Raw genomic sequence first — 17,337 nt, 5'->3', positions numbered from 1 at the left:
GACACTAAAACAAATTTGCAGATGCTGCGTAAGGAAGAGGGACCAATACCAGACATGGAAGAATTAACTCAGGAAATCAAACTATGTGGCATTATTGTGTTGGATAGGAGAGAGGAGGAAGAATGTTAAAAAATGAGACAAAACCCTAAATTTATCTTCAGTGAAGGGAATTAATCTGGTATGTTCTAAAACTCATCTTTAAATGATCTTTTGGATTAAAAAAGAAAAACCTGTTTTGATGGCTGAATTAATACTGAAATTGGATTTTATTTTATTTTTGCACTGTGACACTGACAACAAAGAACCTGGGCAACCGATAGATGTTCTGCCCTACATGATATAACAAGCAATGAACTACTTGTATTTTGTTTCGGTAAGTCGTATGCAAAGATAGACAGGGCTCCTGAGCCTCAACAGCCGTGCAAAAAAGGGAGTTTCCGCTTGTCGTGCCCCAATATTAATCTTGTCACCACGCTCTTTTTAAAACCCCAAATCCTTTCGACTCCATCGACAATAGGGGCAGAAGAGGTGCAACAGCGAATGCACGGCGCTTCTTGCAAAACAGCTTGTCAGGATTGCGCACGCGCAGTGGCGGGAATCCAACACCTCCCTCCCCTGAGCTCGCGCCGCCTTCCACTTCGCAGAACCCACTGGCCGGGGTGGAGGGTGGAACAGAAATGCTTTCCAGCCGGGGAGTTGACTGCGCTGCGTCCTCCAAGGCGCCAGGGCGGCGCGCTCCTCCTTGGCCAACTTCCGGCACAGCTGAGTCCTCGAAGGAAGGTCATGGGAAGCGGCTTCTGGGGGAGAGGCGCGCGGGGCTGCGCTCGGTTATTTGGTGATGGAACCTCCTCCGCCGCCGCAGGTGCCGGTCCGAGTCTCGGCTGCCTCTTCTCCCGCGCTGGCCGTGGGGCAGCCCAGGGTTTTGAGTAGGCCGGAGCCGCCGGGCTCGGACTCGGGCTGGGAGCGGGTCCGGGAGCTCTTCCGGCGAGAGTAAGCCCGAGGGTTTTGTTTTGCAATTATGCGAGGGTCGCCCGGGGAGCGGCAGGCGCCCCCCGTCTCCTTGCAGCCAGGCTGGGCGGGCGCGGGGCTGGCAATGGACGCGAAGGCAAAAAGCCCTGCTGAAAGCCCGCTTGCATGTCGAGTTGAGTTTTCTCGAGCCTCACACGGGCACTTTTAGCCTCTGTTGATAATGTGGCTTCATTTAACGCTGATGTTGCGTGGTGGGGGTTCGGGATTTCTGAAAAGTGAAGGAGGCTTTTTATGTCATGAAGACTTGAGTTCTCATCGAAGCATTTTCTCCCGCAGCGAGCTAAATCAGTACCCTGAAGAAACGATCAATATCATCAAAGCAACGTTTTCCGGGGTTATTGTCGGCATAGTCTATGGCGGGGTACCCGGTTTTATATACGCCAAGAGACGGTACATTGAGCAGAGCCAAGGAGAGATTTTCCACAATCGCCTGGATGCTGCGGTATGGACAAATACCTGGCATGGTAGAGCACACATCAAATCAGTCTTCTCAATAATGCCCTTACACATACTCCTTAAGTGAGCATACTAGGAATGCTATGGACACTTGTCACTTGCACTTCAAAAAGGTGGTTGTAGAGCTTTGGAAGGGCAACCAAAATTATCAAGAAGCTGGGGCAACTCACCTGAGAGAAGTGTTATGATGTTGTGGGCTTTTTAGTTTAGAGAAGTGCAGGGCATGATAAAGGTGTGTACTTGGTATGGAAAAACCGATTACAGTAGATATAAATTTTTCCCTTTTCATATAATGGTAGAGCCTGTGATCATCTGATGAAGCTGAATGCTGGAATATGTAGGACAAAAGGAAGTGCTCCTTCACACATCACATAGTTAAGGATGGGATTTGCTGCCACAAGATGTAGTTTTGCTGCCACAGTGTAGTAGTAGCTGCCAGGTTATGTGGCTTTACAAGGGGGTTATTCATCAGGAATAAAGCTGTCAATGGCTACTAGTCATGTTGGCTGCATACTGCCTCCAGTCTTTGAGTTGGTGCACCTGTGAATAGCAGGAACATACTGTGGAACGTAAGTGGGAATGTGCTGTGGTGCTTATGTCCTGCCTGTGGGCTTCCCATAAGATTGGGTTGGCCACTGTGAGAACAGGAAACTGGACTTGATGGTTCTAGGTCAAGGATCACAGCCAGCGTTTCCATATTGCCTGGGTTAATAGTCTGGATAATATCACTGAAGGCAATTAAAATGTTTAGTTCTGAGATGAGCACTGAAAAATCCAGAAATAAAAAAGCAGGTTATGTGCATGTACAAGTGAGATGAGTGGTCCATAGTTTCGTCAACAGTAAAGTCTGCTGAATTGTTTCTGGTGCAAGGGTCTAGTCCAGAATCCGGACTATAAAGATGAAGGTGGGAATGTGCATGCAGAAGCAAAATAAATGACTAAATTGTGTGAAAGGGGAGATATTGGATTTCTTTGATTCTTTCTGCTTCTAAGCAAATATTTTTTGCCCCTATATAAGATACCTTACCAGTAGGCCTCCTTTTCTCATTAACCTCTGGAATAGTACATATAAAATGTCATTTGGGGCATAATAAAAATTGGTAGTGTGGCCTGACAGTGTCTTTAAACTTTTGTAACTTTCTTGCTAGCAATCTGCACATCGTGCGGCAACCAGGGGCTTCATCCGTTATGGCTGGCGTTGGGGCTGGAGAGTTGCTGCCTTTGTGGCAATATTCAAGTGAGTATGCCTAGTCTTAGTTGGAGGAGGCAGTTAATGTACAATAACTGTTCTAAAATGTTACCGTTGTCATTTCTGTGAGCAGTTACCTTGCAAGATGAGACAGTTTAAATAGAACCTCTCCTTATGTCCTTTCCTTCTGACCATCATCACCATCAGGTGGTGTAGAGTCTTGCAAAAACAGCTTATCTACCCCCAGCCAATCATTAGGCCTTGCATAAGGCAAACCAACCATTTCTGTTCTATCAAAAAAAGCTGTGTTGGCATATCGGGTGCTGTGGCTGCTTCTCCTCTGTCTATAGTCATTCTGTAACATCATAGCAGACCAGCTAATAAGAACTCTCAGGCGACTGGTGAAAAACTGTCTATTTTTCTATTTCTATCTGGGGTGGGGCCAGGGTCTGACTCTGGTGCTCTGGGCCTACATTCAACCCTTATGACCCTCCTAGACCATAACCCCTCCCCAAGCTTTTTCCTTGGTTGGAATGTATAAATGCTTCCTGAACAGAGAATGGGAGAGGGTATGTAGAGAAAGCTTGCATGTATGGAATGTAGCCTATTAGTGTGGTGTGGTTAAGAGCGGTAGACTTGTAATCTGGTGAACCGGGTTCGCGTCTCCATTCCTCTACATGCAGCTGCTGGGTGACCTTGGGCTAGTCATACTTCTTTGAAGTCTCTCAGCCCCACTCACCTCACAGAGTGTTTGTTGGGGAGGAAGGGAAAGGAGAATGTTAGCTGCTTTGAGACTCCTTCGGGTAGTGATAAAGCGGGATATCAAATCCAAACTCCTCCTCCTCCTCTCCTTCTTCTGTTAGTCATTGTATATTTTAAGCAATAATGACTGTTTTATATAAGATCCAGGGATAGCTTTATTTTATTTATTTTTTTAGTCTGTCATTTATAATTAAAACTCCAGTTATTTAAAACTCTTATCTTAGTAATTGAAATTGTCCTTGAACTTGAAATAGCATACGCAGTATCCAAATTACAGCCTGCTTTGTACATTATTTTTTCTCTAGTTTCTATTCGTAGAAAAAAACATGCATGCTATCACTTGTGAAGTATGTGTTTCATGTTTTGCCATAAATATATGGATCAGGAAGTGTATATTTTTCCTGTATGTTGTATGTGAACTGTGTCCTGTGTAGAAAAAGTCACATGTGAAGTGATTCTAAATACTCACTGTATCGTCCCAAATGGGAAGAGTTAGCAAAAATTTTAGTCAAGAACTATAGGCCACCATTTGGACCACCAGAAATAAAAGTCTTTTTCTTTCATTGGGCAGTTTTCCTCATTAATCCTTGTTTTTCTCACAGCACAGTGAGCACTGCTATGTCTGCATACCGGGATAAAAATGCCCTCAGTCACTTTGCCGTTGCAGGAGGTGAGGCGACGATATTTGAATGTTATGTTTTGAATGAGGCAGAAAAGTTGATTAGAGAAGATTAGTTTCAGAGCTCCAGAGTCCTGCTTCTTGGTCTATTAATCTTCACTTTTTGACCCTGATCAAATTCAAAAATATGTTTTATTACTTAAAATGATTTTTTTTAACCCGGCAGATCCTTGGGATTGGCATTTCTGTCCTGCTGCTTTCAGAAAAACTCATTTCCAAATGTGTATGCTTATGATGACAGCTTTAATATTGTGCAAGCTATAGTGGTTCTTTGGTGAAAGGTTCTTAAAGGATTATAATATTAGTGGATTAGTAAATAATTTAGGCTACAATCCTATTCCCAGTTACTTGGTAGTAAGTCGCCATGAACTCAAGGGGACTTACTTCTGAGTAGATGTGTAAAGGATTGTGCTGTCAGTCATGTTAAATATGAATGGAGAATTGGGAAGCCAGCAAAGGAGAGGCATCTTCTCAGTTTCTCTTTCATTGTCAGATTTTGCTACTAAATTAATCTTATATTGAGAGAAGCAATTTTTTGCAAGCTCTGAAAAGTGCTATAAATGGATACTAATTTGTATTTTTCTACATGCAGAAATTCAATCTTATAATTAAAAACACTTAAAAGAAAAAAATTAATCCCTGCCTTAATTTTTCTGTCAGAGTAAGCTGTCTGCTGTGAAACTGCTATAGTCCTCTGACATAAAAATGGCCCCATTGAACCTACACATCCAGATTTTTAAAAATATATAATAACAGAAAAAAATCTAAAGGAAACAGTTCACCATATCCTGCTTTGTAATCTCCTTTGGTTTCAGCTGAGTTTGTACTGAGTCCTACATAAACCTCGCTGAAATTATTGGAGGCTGCACCCTTTTAAAGGTACATTGTCAACCTCTTGCAGATTCCACTTGGCCTCTTGTCTGTCTGTTTTTTTTTTTTTTAATTTTAAATTTTTTATTGAATTTTCAGCAAACAGGAAAGAAAAAATAACAGAAATAGTAATACAGCACTGTATAATATCTATATCTCACATAGATCTATACCAGTATCTCCAGGTAAATGAAAAAAAGAAAAGATTATTCTTAAGCTTCTCCCTTATACCGATTCTATAGTTTGTCACATAGCTGTTAAGATGTATTCTGTTCAATTAAAATATCTCAAATATATTTTATGCTCGTTGTTTGTTACTGGAGCAAAAGAAGAACAAAAAAATAAATAAATAAAAAACTAAAAAAAATAAACAAAGATCAAACCCATATTACCCCCCCTTCTGCTTCCCCCCAAACTTCCGCTGTTTTATTTTGTCAGGTATTTCCGCGGTTTGCCCTTCTTTATTGTGTATGTCTACTGTCATCTATTTACACTCTAATAACTTAAAATACATTCTGTAAGTATAAACAATTCTTATCCATGCATGCCCAACTTACAGATTATTATCTCATACTGTTTGTACTTTTTGTACTTTGATGATATTATATAATCTACTTCAAATTCCAATAAAGAATTATTTTCTGAACTATGACTGTTACATTTTTTTTTATATTGTATACAACTTATTTAAATATTTCCTAAATTTGTCCCATTCTTTTCCAAAGTTCTCACCTCCTTGTTGCCGAATTTTGGATGTTAGATTTGCTATCCCCATATATTCAACCATCTTTTGACACCACTCTTCTAAAGTAGGGATCCTTTGCTGTCTCCAGAATTGGGCCAGCAGGATCCTAGCTCCTGTCGTCGCATAAAGGAATAACCTTACATCGTTTTTTTCAATATCTTCCCCAACCATTCCTAGTAGAAAGGCTTCAGGTACCTTTTTGAAATTATATTTGAAGATTTTTTTTAATTCATTGTAGACTTGGTCCCAATATTTTTTAACTTTCTCACAGTGCCACCACATGTGTATAAAGCTTCCTTCTTTAACTCCACATTTCCAGCACTTTTTGTCACCTGATTTATACATTTTGAACAGTTTCATTGGTGTGAGGTACCACCTGTAGATCATTTTATATATATTTTCCTTTAATTGGACACATGCTGTAAATTTTATTGTCACATTCCACAGTTTATGCCATTTAATATAATCAATGTTGTACCCGAAGTCCATGGCCCACTTAATCATCGAGCTCTTAATTTCCTCGTCCTTGGTTGTCCATTCTAGTAGAAAATCATAAATTTTTGATAAGTTTTTAGTGTTGTTACTTATGACTGTTTTCTCTAATATTGATTTAGTTTGTTCAAACCCTTTCTCTTTTTTATCCTTTGTATATAAACTATGGATTTGGCGATACTCCAGCCATCCTTGCGTTCTCTCTCTAATCTCTTCATAGGATTTCATGACCAATTCGTTATTTTTTTCCACTAGAATGTCTCTATAGGAAAGCCATCGTTCTGCTGAGTTTGATTTTTTGACAGAGAGCGCTTCTTGTGGGGATAACCATCCTGGTGTTCTTTTTTCAAGCCAATCTTTATATTTAGTCCAAACCAGATAAAGTGGTTTCCTTATTACATGATCTAGGAAGGCTCTGTGCACCTTGACCTTTCCATACCATAAGTATGCGTGCCAGCCATATCTGTTCATATAACCCTCAAGATCCAACAATTCTGGATTGTCAATTTTAAACCACTCTCTTAGCCATACCAGACAGGCCGACTCATAGTATATCTTGAGGTCCGGTACACTAAAGCCTCCTCTTTCTTTTTTATCCGTTAGGATCTTAAATTTAATTCTAGGCTTCTTTTTTTGCCAAATAAATCTGGATATTGCCCTCTGCCATTCTTTAAATTGGCTTTGTCCCATCACAATTGGAATGGTCTGGAAGAGGAAGAGCATCTTGGGCAACACCATCATTTTTATTGTGGCCATTCTCCCCCACCATGACAACTGTAGTTTATCCCAATCTTCCAGGCTCTGTTTAATCTCTTTCCATGTTGTTGTATAATTATTTTTGTACAGATCAGAATTTTTTGACGTAAGCCAAATACCCAAGTATTTAACTCGATTTGATATTCCTATCCCTGTGTCCTGCTCCAGCTTAATCTTTTGCTCCATACTTAAATTTTTTACCAGCATTTTAGTCTTCTTCCTGTTTATTTTTAGGCCTGCCAGTTCTCCAAATTGCTCAATAATCTTTAAGGCTTCTATTGTTGATGTCTGCGGGTCTTGCAGAGTCAATACCACATCATCCGCGAAGGCCTTGACTTTATGTTCTCTGGACCCCTGTTTTATCCCTGCCACATTAACTGTTCTTCTTATCACTTGCAATAAAACTTCCAATGTCGCAATGAACAATAGGGGTGACAGAGGGCAACCCTGTCTAGTCCCTTTTTGTATTCTGACCTTCTGTGTGAGCTCATTATTTATGATGATTTCTGCATTCTGGTCCTTGTAAATTGCCTCCACGCATTTCTGAAAATTTTCCCCTATACCCATCATTTCAAGATTTTTTCTCATAAAATGCCACGAAACGTTATCGAACGCTTTTTCGGCGTCGATAAAGATTAAGGCGGCATTCTTGTTAATTTTAATTTCCAAATATTCTATTATATTCAGGATATTGCGCATATTCTCCCTTAATTGTCTTCCTGGAAGGAAGCCTTTCTGATCAGGATGAATTAGGGATGTTAATACCCATTTGAGTCTTTGTGCTAATATATTTGCAAAGATCTTATAATCGTTATTTAATAACGATATCGGTCTGTAATTTTTAACGTCTGTTGGATCAGATCCTTGCTTGTGAATTAATGTAATTTGTGCCTCTTCCCATGTTTTGGGAATTTGGCCCGTCCTCATTATATTATTCATTACATCTTTAAAGGGAACCATCAATTGTTGGTACAGAATTTTATAATACTTTATGGGTAACCCATCTGGGCCCGGAGCCTTCCCATTTTCCCCCTTTTTAATTGCATTCATTATTTCTTCTTCTGTTATAGACTTTTCTAACACCTCTTTTTGGTCTCGTGTAATGACTTTTAATTTGTGTTCCTCCAAATATTCTTCAATCTTCTTCTTGTCCTCCTTTAATGCTCTATATAGATCTCTGTAGAATTCTAGGAAAGCTTCCATTATTTTATCCTGATTGTCTAGTGTTTTTCCCTTGTATATAATTTTGTTTATTACATTCGCGTTTTTCCTTTTTTTCAGCTGCCACGCCAACCATTTTCCGGGTTTATTAGCAGATTCAAAATTTTTTAACTTCAATAGGTTAATCTTCCATTCCACTTCATGACTTATGACCCCCTCTAATTGTGTTTGCAGCAGCTTATATTTCTGTTTTATTTCCTGATCTTCAGGTTTTTCTGCCAATTGTTTCTCTACTGCTTTTATTTTCTCCATAATGCTTTCCTTGACTCTTTCCCTCTCTCTTTTCTTTCTGGAGCCTTGTTGGATCAGAAACCCCCTCATTACCGCTTTCCCAGCGTCCCATACCGTATTAATATCTGTCCCTTTATTTAAATTGTCTGCGAAGTAGTTGTTCAATTGCTCTTTTGCTTTCTGGGTAATTCTGTCATCATCTAGCAGGGACTCATTCAACCTCCATCTAAACCCTTTATGTTCTTTTATTTTCCACTCCATCTGAATCGCCCTGTGATCTGATAGGGTTTTTGGTAGTATTTCACATTTTGTTACATTAATAGATAATTCTTTTGTTAGCCAAATTTGATCTATCCTGCTCCAGCTTTTATTAGGCTCAGAATAGAATGAAAATTCTTTTGCTGTCGGGTTTTTCCACCTCCAGATATCTATTAGTCCATGGTTTTCTCTTAGTGCTTCAAATGATGTTGGTAGTTTCCCCTGATATGATTTATTCCTTATTTTTTCAGATCTGTCTTTTTCTAAGGAGGTCACTCCATTGAAGTCCCCCATCAAGATAATTTTATAGTCCATATAGTCATTCAGAATTTCCCCTAATCTCTCATAAAATTCGGTCTTATTGTCATTTGGCGCATAAACCCCTACTAGAATCACTTTTTCACCCTCAATTTGGATTTGCACTCCCAGGATTCTACCTTCATTGTCTTTAAATCTTTGTTTTGCTTCATATTTATTTTTGATATAAATGACCACCCCCCTCTTCTTTTGTATATCTGAGGAAATAAACTCATTCCCCAGCTTCTTATTTTTTAATACTCTATGATGCCTTCTTATCACATGTGTTTCCTGTAAACATATTATATCAGCTTTTTCTTTTACCAAAATATGTCCCACCCGGTTCCTCTTATTTTTATCGTTCAAACCGTTTGAATTCCACGAAATTATTTTAATATTCATCTTGTTTGCTTATTTAAATATTTTATTATACAGCTGGAAGATATTAATTATCAATCTCCTTAATCTCGTGTTCTTGAATACCCCCTTCATCCTCAGATTGTTCTTCCTCGACCCCTTCTATTTTGCCTAACTCCTTATATCTTCTTCCAAATTTACCCATTTCTTGAACTGTGTCAATTTTGTGTTTTTTGTCTTTATAGTAAAATGATATGCCTTGCGGGTATTCCCATCTAAATCTTATCTTGTTTGCCTCCAAGACCTTTGTTAATCCTTTGTAAGCATTCCTTTTAAGCAGTAGTCTTTTCGGGATGTCTCTAAAGGTTACTATTTGTTTGCCATTAATAGTCCATTTTGTCTCCCTACTTTTCCTCAATATTTCATTTCTCATCACTACCGAATTCAGTGTTACCAGACAGTCTCCTGGATATTTTTTAATCTTGCCTTGAGGTGGATTGGCCCTGATTCTGAAGACATTTATTATCTGCTCCTCCACAGCCTCTACTTTACAACTCAACAGATTTGCGATTTCCTTGCTAATTTTCCCTCTTAAATCTTCTCCTTCCTCTTCTATTATTCCTCTAATTTTAACATTTTGAGCTTTTTGGTTCATATCCAACAGTGCTAAATTATCTAATGTCGACTCCTGTAGTTTTTCAAATTCAACCATTTTACCTCTCAATTTCTCTCCCTCCTTTTTATACTCTCTCATTTCCTTTTGGGCTTTCTTAGTCTGTTCTTCAACTGTATGTAATTTGGTATTCAGTTCTTTCATTTGTCCTGTGAATTCTGTAACAATTTCTGTCAATTTTTCTCTAATATTTAAGTCATTTTCTTTCATTTCCCTCCTCATCTCTCTCAGTTCTGTCAATATTTTTGCCATGTCCCCCTCATTCTCTATATCAGCCTTGGAGGGTCTTCTCTCACTTGGTGTTGCTGTTTTTATTGCTTTGTGGGCCATCTCTACCCTTTCTTCCCCTTAATACTATTTTGCCAATGTTAACACGTTTCTTAATGTCTATAGATCTCTGATTCTATTTATCCAGGCACCTCTGGGAGCACTTGTTTTACTCCAAATTTAAAGTCCCAACTCTCTATTATTACTACAATTTAACTTCCTCTTATATATGAAATATAATGACCACAGTTGTTACTAAGAATACAGACTTTCCCTCTTAATGTCTCTCCCCCTCCCCCTCCTCACTCTTCACAAGTCACTTTCTTCCTTTCCCTTATCAGCAGTTTTTCTCCTATACACAATGTAGCTGCATATTTGTGTTAAACAAACTGGCGATTCGGAAGTCTCTTCACTGTCAGCCTTTGTTCTTTGTTCTTTATGTTCTTTTTGCTTCCCTCTTCTTCGACCAGAAATCCAGCAGCCAGGTAATTATGTATCAAACAGCTTGGCGGGAGGGCAGCAAATAAATAAAGATGTAACCGGCATATGTAGCAACTCTTAGCGATTTTAAGAGCAAAGTTCCAACTCCCAGAGTCTTACGAAGTCCTCCAAAAAGCAGTAAAGGTATGCCGTTCTAAGGGAGACTGTATAAGATCCAAGATTAATACAATTAGCTCAAATAGCAACCATTAAGACCTCTTGAGTAGTGACTTTTAAGTCCTCTCAAATCCTCTTAAATCCTCTTAAATGTCCCGAAGATAGCTCATTTCAATCACCTCCTCCCAGTTCGGCTTTCGGAGGTGAAGAACATTTACTCATAATGACTCTCATACAGCATAACATTAACCACAGCGTTCTACCTTAACAGCAAGCTTCCAATTCCGTCTCTTTCATAGTTTAGCGTCCCGCGCCCTCTTTCCACAGTTTCCGCTGGGTTTCCGTTCTGTCGTTCTTTTACCAATCCCAGTTCGATTGTCCTCCGTTTATTTTCAGTATCTTTTAATCTTTAAATCCAGCACCGGGAATAAATTTTTAAAGTCCGGATGATTCCTCCACCCTCCCATGGAGTTCGAGGCAGCGCTTTGCAGGGGCGGAGTATACTCGAGCGTCCCCAGCTCTAAATCGGCTCCCTCCAGACTCCTCTTTGCGAGCCTGGTATCCGAGTCGATGAGCCCCCAGGACGCAGCCGTTACCGTTGCCTTTGTCCCCTGGGCTTTATCGCCCAGGGTTTCGGGGTTTGTTTAGCCCTAACGAACCCCTAAATCCCTGCAAAGCTCGGTGTCTCTTCGAGAGACTACCGCGCTCCTGCTTGCTCGGTGGAGGAACCGGAAGCGAATCCCTGTCTGTCTGTTTTTTTGCAGACCCATTTTTGTAAAGTTATCATGACAACATGAAAGGACAATCTAATTCTCTTCCTAGATATCTTTGGTCAGTACGTAAGAAAATAATTGTGTGGGAGAGGTTTTTGTTTTATCAACATCTTTTCTCTTTTGTGAAAGCCTGAGAGCTGACCCATCTTAATGCATTTCTGCATATTATTGAAACTAGTAGTTTATGACTTGTCAGCATTCCCAGCTTCTGGCTTCACAAATGGAATTAGGAATTCTTCTAATTCATAAGGGAGCATCACATTACCCGACCACTGCATGGATGGAGGCAGCAGCTCCTGCTGGTTGCATATACCTAGAAAGAAGTACCAACTTTCCTTTCACAAATGGGAAGCCATAACAGTTCTAACTTGAATGTGCTGTTGGCCACAGCTGCTTATGCCTGACAAAGACTGGTAGATTATTTTACCCATAGATGGTAATTGGTATGATTCCTTTCAGCACTCAGCTATTGTAATTTTGTACGTCTTTACGCTGTCCTTGACACTTGAGATGTGCATTTTTAGGATCCTTTATTGTAACTTGTTTTAATTTGTTTTTCATGTTGCTTTTAAAATTGTTTTGAGCTACCCTGGGATGTTAGAATGAAGTGTGGGTAATAAATCAATGAATAAATATAATAAGCATAAGCAAAAACCTAAAAAATCAGTTGGAACTTTGAAGACAGACTGGTTTCTAAGTTGTGCTGACAACATAGACTTCTCAGATTGTGTTCTAAAATGGAATAGACATTACAGTTGCTGCAGCATACACTTTTAAGTGGAGGAGTAATACATACGAGCACAAGTTTTTAAAGATATGCATACGGTGCCTGTACATATTTGCTGTAGGAAATACTGATCCCCCCCTCAAAAATTATAATATTTTGAGCTGCCCATAGCTGAATCTTTAGCGTGTAGTCCTGGAGCAGAGTCCAGTTTTACAGGACAGAAAAAAGGGAGGCAGAAGGAATGACAAAAAAGCTTTTTCATTGTAGCTGAGACGTCTTGCAAGTCTCTTGTGTGTGGTCTGATTCTATTATTTTTCTTATTTCTAGGTTGTACAGGAGCCTTGTTCAGAATGCACATGGGCTTGAGAGGTTTGGTTGGAGGGAGCCTTTTTGGGACGTTGTTGGGGTAGGTTGCTCATAGATGTACAGCACATGTACACACAGATGCACTAGGAACCAGAATTGCTCCCTTTTGTTGGGTATGATAGTCTGCAGGTGTCATCACAAGGCAGTTTTTGAATCTTGACGGGATTTCCTGCAAACTTACTTCTTGCCTTAGACCTCATCTGTTTTCTCTCTTATTGCAGAAGGTGGCTATTTCTCTTCCAGTTTCCCACTTAGTTTTTCTGCATTCTTCTTAAACAGAAATTGATTTTTATTTGCCTGTCTACTAATGTTTAAATGGGCAGAGGTGCTGATTTTTTAAAAAACAAAACAGAAATGTATTGATTGCTGTGGTGGGCCAGTTGTTAATTTGGAGGATCCATTGTCCTTTCGTTCTCAGTCAGCTTTTTCAGCCCAGCATTTCTTTTCATTTCTTTTTCTTCTTGGAGGTGGGTGGGAGTAAATGTTTAGTAGACATAGGGTCAACATTTAGGGAATCAGTTTAATGGAGAAGATTGTGAAAGACCCACACAGAATTATGTTTTCTAATTATGAGAACAGAACAATAACAGTTAAGAATGATGGATTCCCTTTCCAGATTTGGGACACTTTTCTTCACCTCTACTACATCAATAGTTTTGATGTGTGTTGCATGCTGGGTATGGGCAGTAATGTTTAATTTTTAAAAAGACTAAAGGACGATGGAATATTCTCCATTTATGGTTGACAGTAGAATTGAGCTCCTATGTTGCAATTGCTTTAAAAAAAGACTTCAGTCAGTCTTTACTGTGGTCAAAGACCAGACAGCAGAATTAACAATAGCCACACATACTACAGCTTGGGGGGGGGGGGAGAGGATGAAGAGGAGAAAGCGCAGATGCAACTACTGGCAGAGTGATTGGTCCCCCATTGTTGATAAGTAATAAAGTTCTCCATATGGCTAAATGTACTTCCTGTGTCATCATCTTGCAGTGTACCTGCTGGAGCATTACTGATGGCATTGCAAAAATTTGCTGGTGAAACCGTGATCGAGAGAAGAAAACGAGAGCAATGGGAGCTGTATGAACAGAAGCTGGCAGAATGGTAAGGAACAAGTGCTGTTAGGTTTTAATTATTAACTCTGCTACTGAGCCAGGGTGGATCTGCTCTTACTCTAGGAGTACTACACAATGATTCTAGCAATCTTCCACTAGTGATGTGATATGATGCTCTTGACACTGACCATCAGCCATCTTTTGAATTTTTGAATTTTCTAGTTTTGCATTTTTTGGAGCTTTTGCTGATATGGAATTGGTAGTTCCATAAAAATCCATATACTATTGGTGTAATGGGCCCATGGCTTGATTTTAGCATTATTTGTAGAATCCTCTCAAAATCTATGGCATTTTGACAAATGGCAGACTAGCAACAATGGCATTTTCTGGGTATCTTGTGATATGAAGGGTGGGTTATAGCCATTTTTCTAGCCACCCAGTCCTATATCCTAAAGTGGTTAACAATATAGGTAATTTTAAACAATGAATGAGCATAGGAGAACTCTTATTTCCTCCAGATGTTTTGGACTACAACACCCATCAGCCTGAGGTAGCATTGCCTAATGGTCAGGGATGATGGGAGCAGTAATCCAGCAACATCTGGAGTGCTGTAGATTGGAGAAGACTGTTCTAGCACCAAGTTAATAATGCTTTATGGAGCATTCTAATTTATTAAAAAGCATTATTCACTCCCACTTAGTTGTATCTCAGCCTCTTCCCTACATAGTTTCTGTATTAGTTTTCTCCCCTCCTACACTGGTTTTAAAGTTATAACCTCCTGAATAAAAATACAAGAGGGGAAGAACATTTTACAATTATGAACAGCCTTCTAGAGCTGTTTCCTGATGAAAATTTTATCCTATAGTTTTAATATATTTCCCATATATTCAGTGTCCAGTTTGTTCATTCACTTTTCTGTGTGAAGTGATCAGTTTGTCCTATGCATAGCTGTCAACATTTCCTTTTTTTGTGGGAAATTCCCTTATTATAGCATTGAGAAACAGCAGGGAGGGCTGACAGCTGTATATTGCAGTGGGGAACAGCAGGTCCTATGCTAACTGCAGACATGTGGGTGGTGGCAAATACAATATTGGAGGATATGTAGGTGAAAAAGCCCTTCATAGCATGTCATTGAGCCCTACTGAAAGTGTTTCCAGGATGTATGAAGGGAAGAAAGGATTGTCTATAAGCAAAAAATAGTTGTCATGTGGAGGATTGCGTGAAGGAATAGTCTCTGTTTGAAACAATTCGTTATAGACTGCTAATGATTTGTCAGTGGTAAATGGATTGGCTTCAGCCTACAATGTTTTTTTAAAATATGTTTTATTAAAGATTTCTTAGTGTACAAAAACCACGTGCATTATCTCTTTTTTCAAGTTGTGTTTTCTACAATTTGGTTTCATTTGTTGTGAGACACTAGTGTTACATACAATGTTAGGTTAGGAAGAAAAGAGGGGGAGAAAGGGGAAATGGTGGGTGGGGTGGGGTGGTTATGTTTCTATTCTTCTTAGTGTATGTGTGGGGTTTTGTGTCAGTGTCACTTGTCTAGGTTCTCTTACTATTCACTCGTTGTGTTTCCTTAGTGGTGAGAGAGGTTGGGGGGCGGCCTAGGGTGTGGTTTGTTGTCTTTGGGTGGCTGTAGTGAGATTTGTTTCTGTGAGTGAGCAAGGTGTGTGTGTGTGTGTGTGTGTGTGTGTTTGAATCAGGTTAGCCAGATTGATTCGTATGCTCTCAGTGGATTCTTGTCGTTGTCTTGCTGGGCTGTGTATGTAATAAAGTGGAGCCATACCGGGGTGAAGGCGTTTTCTTCTATTTGTCCCTGTGTCAGTTTCAGTTTATTGGTTAATTTTTCTAATAAAGTTCAGCCTCCAGTGCTAATGGTGATATAAGCATATGGGGTGCAGTTTTGTTTTCCTCTCAGAAGTACAACCATGTTCTTTTTTTTCTTTTCTTTTTTAGGAGGACCAGGCTCAGCATCACTGAAAACATCTCAAAGGAAATGGATGATGTACTTCAGGAAGGAGCTTCTCCCAGATCATGACTGAAAACAAATGTTCTTAGTATTTCACACTGAAACTCTTAACAAGTGGTGTTAAAAGTTTTCCTTGTGGCCTGTTGCTCAGTACAAAATGGACTCTCTTGAAGAGCTCCTAGGTTTGTCAGACAAACCAGGAACATGGAAAGTTCAGCTTCAGGTGATGACTAGCTGCTACCTCTTTAGCTGGGAGAGGAATAAGCTTGAATTACTTCTCTGGATAGTGAAAGTACAAAATTCATTTGCGATATGCTATAAGGGATAACATGGTTGTATTCCGAAGGTCTCCAGGGTAAGTTGATGGGCTGAACGGTGGAGTAAATCTAAAAGAATAAAGAAAAATAATTCTTTGGAATGTTCATGTTCATTGGTGTATGAATTCTTGGTTTGGTGCCACTCCTTTTGAATGCAGTACTACAGATCTTAACTTACCTTTGACCTTACTACGTACCAGGAGACCTAGGTGCTAGGGCTCCCCCAATATTTCTGAATAAAGCACTGCCCCCCCCCCAGTTCTGCGGCAACCATGTGCGCATGCTCATGTCACGTGTGCAAGCTGTGGGGCTTCCACACAACACGTCAGCAAAAATGTTCTGCCTTTACAATATAAAACAACATTGACTAGCTTTGGTATGTTTCACTCGGAAGGAGCTGCCTTGGAATAAATGAGAAAATAATGGTGATATTGCCGTGTCCTGCCTTCCTGCCCCTGATTTTCCATGCCCCCAACAGACATCATTGGGTAGATATTTATTAATATACAGTAACCATAAAACATAAACAAAATTAATTTGTAAATTCAACAATAAAATCTACAAGCTCCTTACAACTGCAGCAAGTTAAATTTCCTATGGGCTTTAACAAGATATATATATATATATTTAATTGGGTGGTCAAAATGTTCCATGTGTATGTGTTTTGTTGAGAATTGTGAAGCAGCACATGCTTCTGATTATTAGTTGCTGGTGGTTGTAGTATTTGTATACTGATCCCCCTGTGAGCTCAAGGCTCTCTTCTGCTTCCCCATTTTTATTTTCACAACTGCCCTGTGAAGTAAGATATGCTGAGAGCTGGTAGTTTAGATGCCAAAATTGTGAAACTACACATACTTAAGAACATTTTCTGCTTTTTATTTACTGGGGTTGACAAAATCTTTTGTTTTGCCATTTTGCTGTAAGTATGAAGACTATGAAATGTATTAGTTAAAGCATGGTATTTTACATGATCTGTGATACAAATATGTATCTTGCTTTTCCACTCAGGAACCCAAGGTTGTATACATTATCCTCTCCTTCCCTCTTTTATCTTGGCTTAGCCTACCTTGCAGGGCTGGTGCAAAGTTAATAAGCAGCAGGTCTCTCCAATAGATTTAGGGGTGTGTGCAGGGGCCTCACATCACATGCAGTGTACCAGGCCCTGGAAACCCTGTTGGCATCCTTGTGTACAATCCCAATTCAATCGGTTAAAGATTTTCAGGCTTTTTAAAAAAGCGCATTTATGCTCTA

General features: G+C 39.6%; 1 protein-coding gene across 1 annotated transcript; it reads left to right on the top strand.

Moving 5' to 3' along the window:
* Window positions 1-799: 799 nt before the first annotated feature.
* On the top strand, window positions 800-16,182 carry TIMMDC1 (translocase of inner mitochondrial membrane domain containing 1). Its single transcript, XM_033146803.1, has 7 exons — window positions 800-990; window positions 1,306-1,471; window positions 2,634-2,722; window positions 4,039-4,106; window positions 12,707-12,785; window positions 13,736-13,846; window positions 15,757-16,182. Exons 1-7 carry the CDS (start codon window positions 839-841, stop codon window positions 15,836-15,838), a joined length of 747 nt encoding a protein of 248 aa, XP_033002694.1. The 5' UTR covers window positions 800-838; the 3' UTR covers window positions 15,839-16,182.
* The last annotated feature ends 1,155 nt before the right edge of the window (window positions 16,183-17,337 follow it).

Source organism: Lacerta agilis, chromosome 4 (assembly GCF_009819535.1).
Source record: "Lacerta agilis isolate rLacAgi1 chromosome 4, rLacAgi1.pri, whole genome shotgun sequence".
In the NCBI taxonomy this organism is placed as follows: Eukaryota; Metazoa; Chordata; class Lepidosauria; order Squamata; family Lacertidae; genus Lacerta; species Lacerta agilis.
Note: the sequence above shows the minus strand (reverse complement) of the source record. Positions and strands in the feature narration are given on the sequence as shown.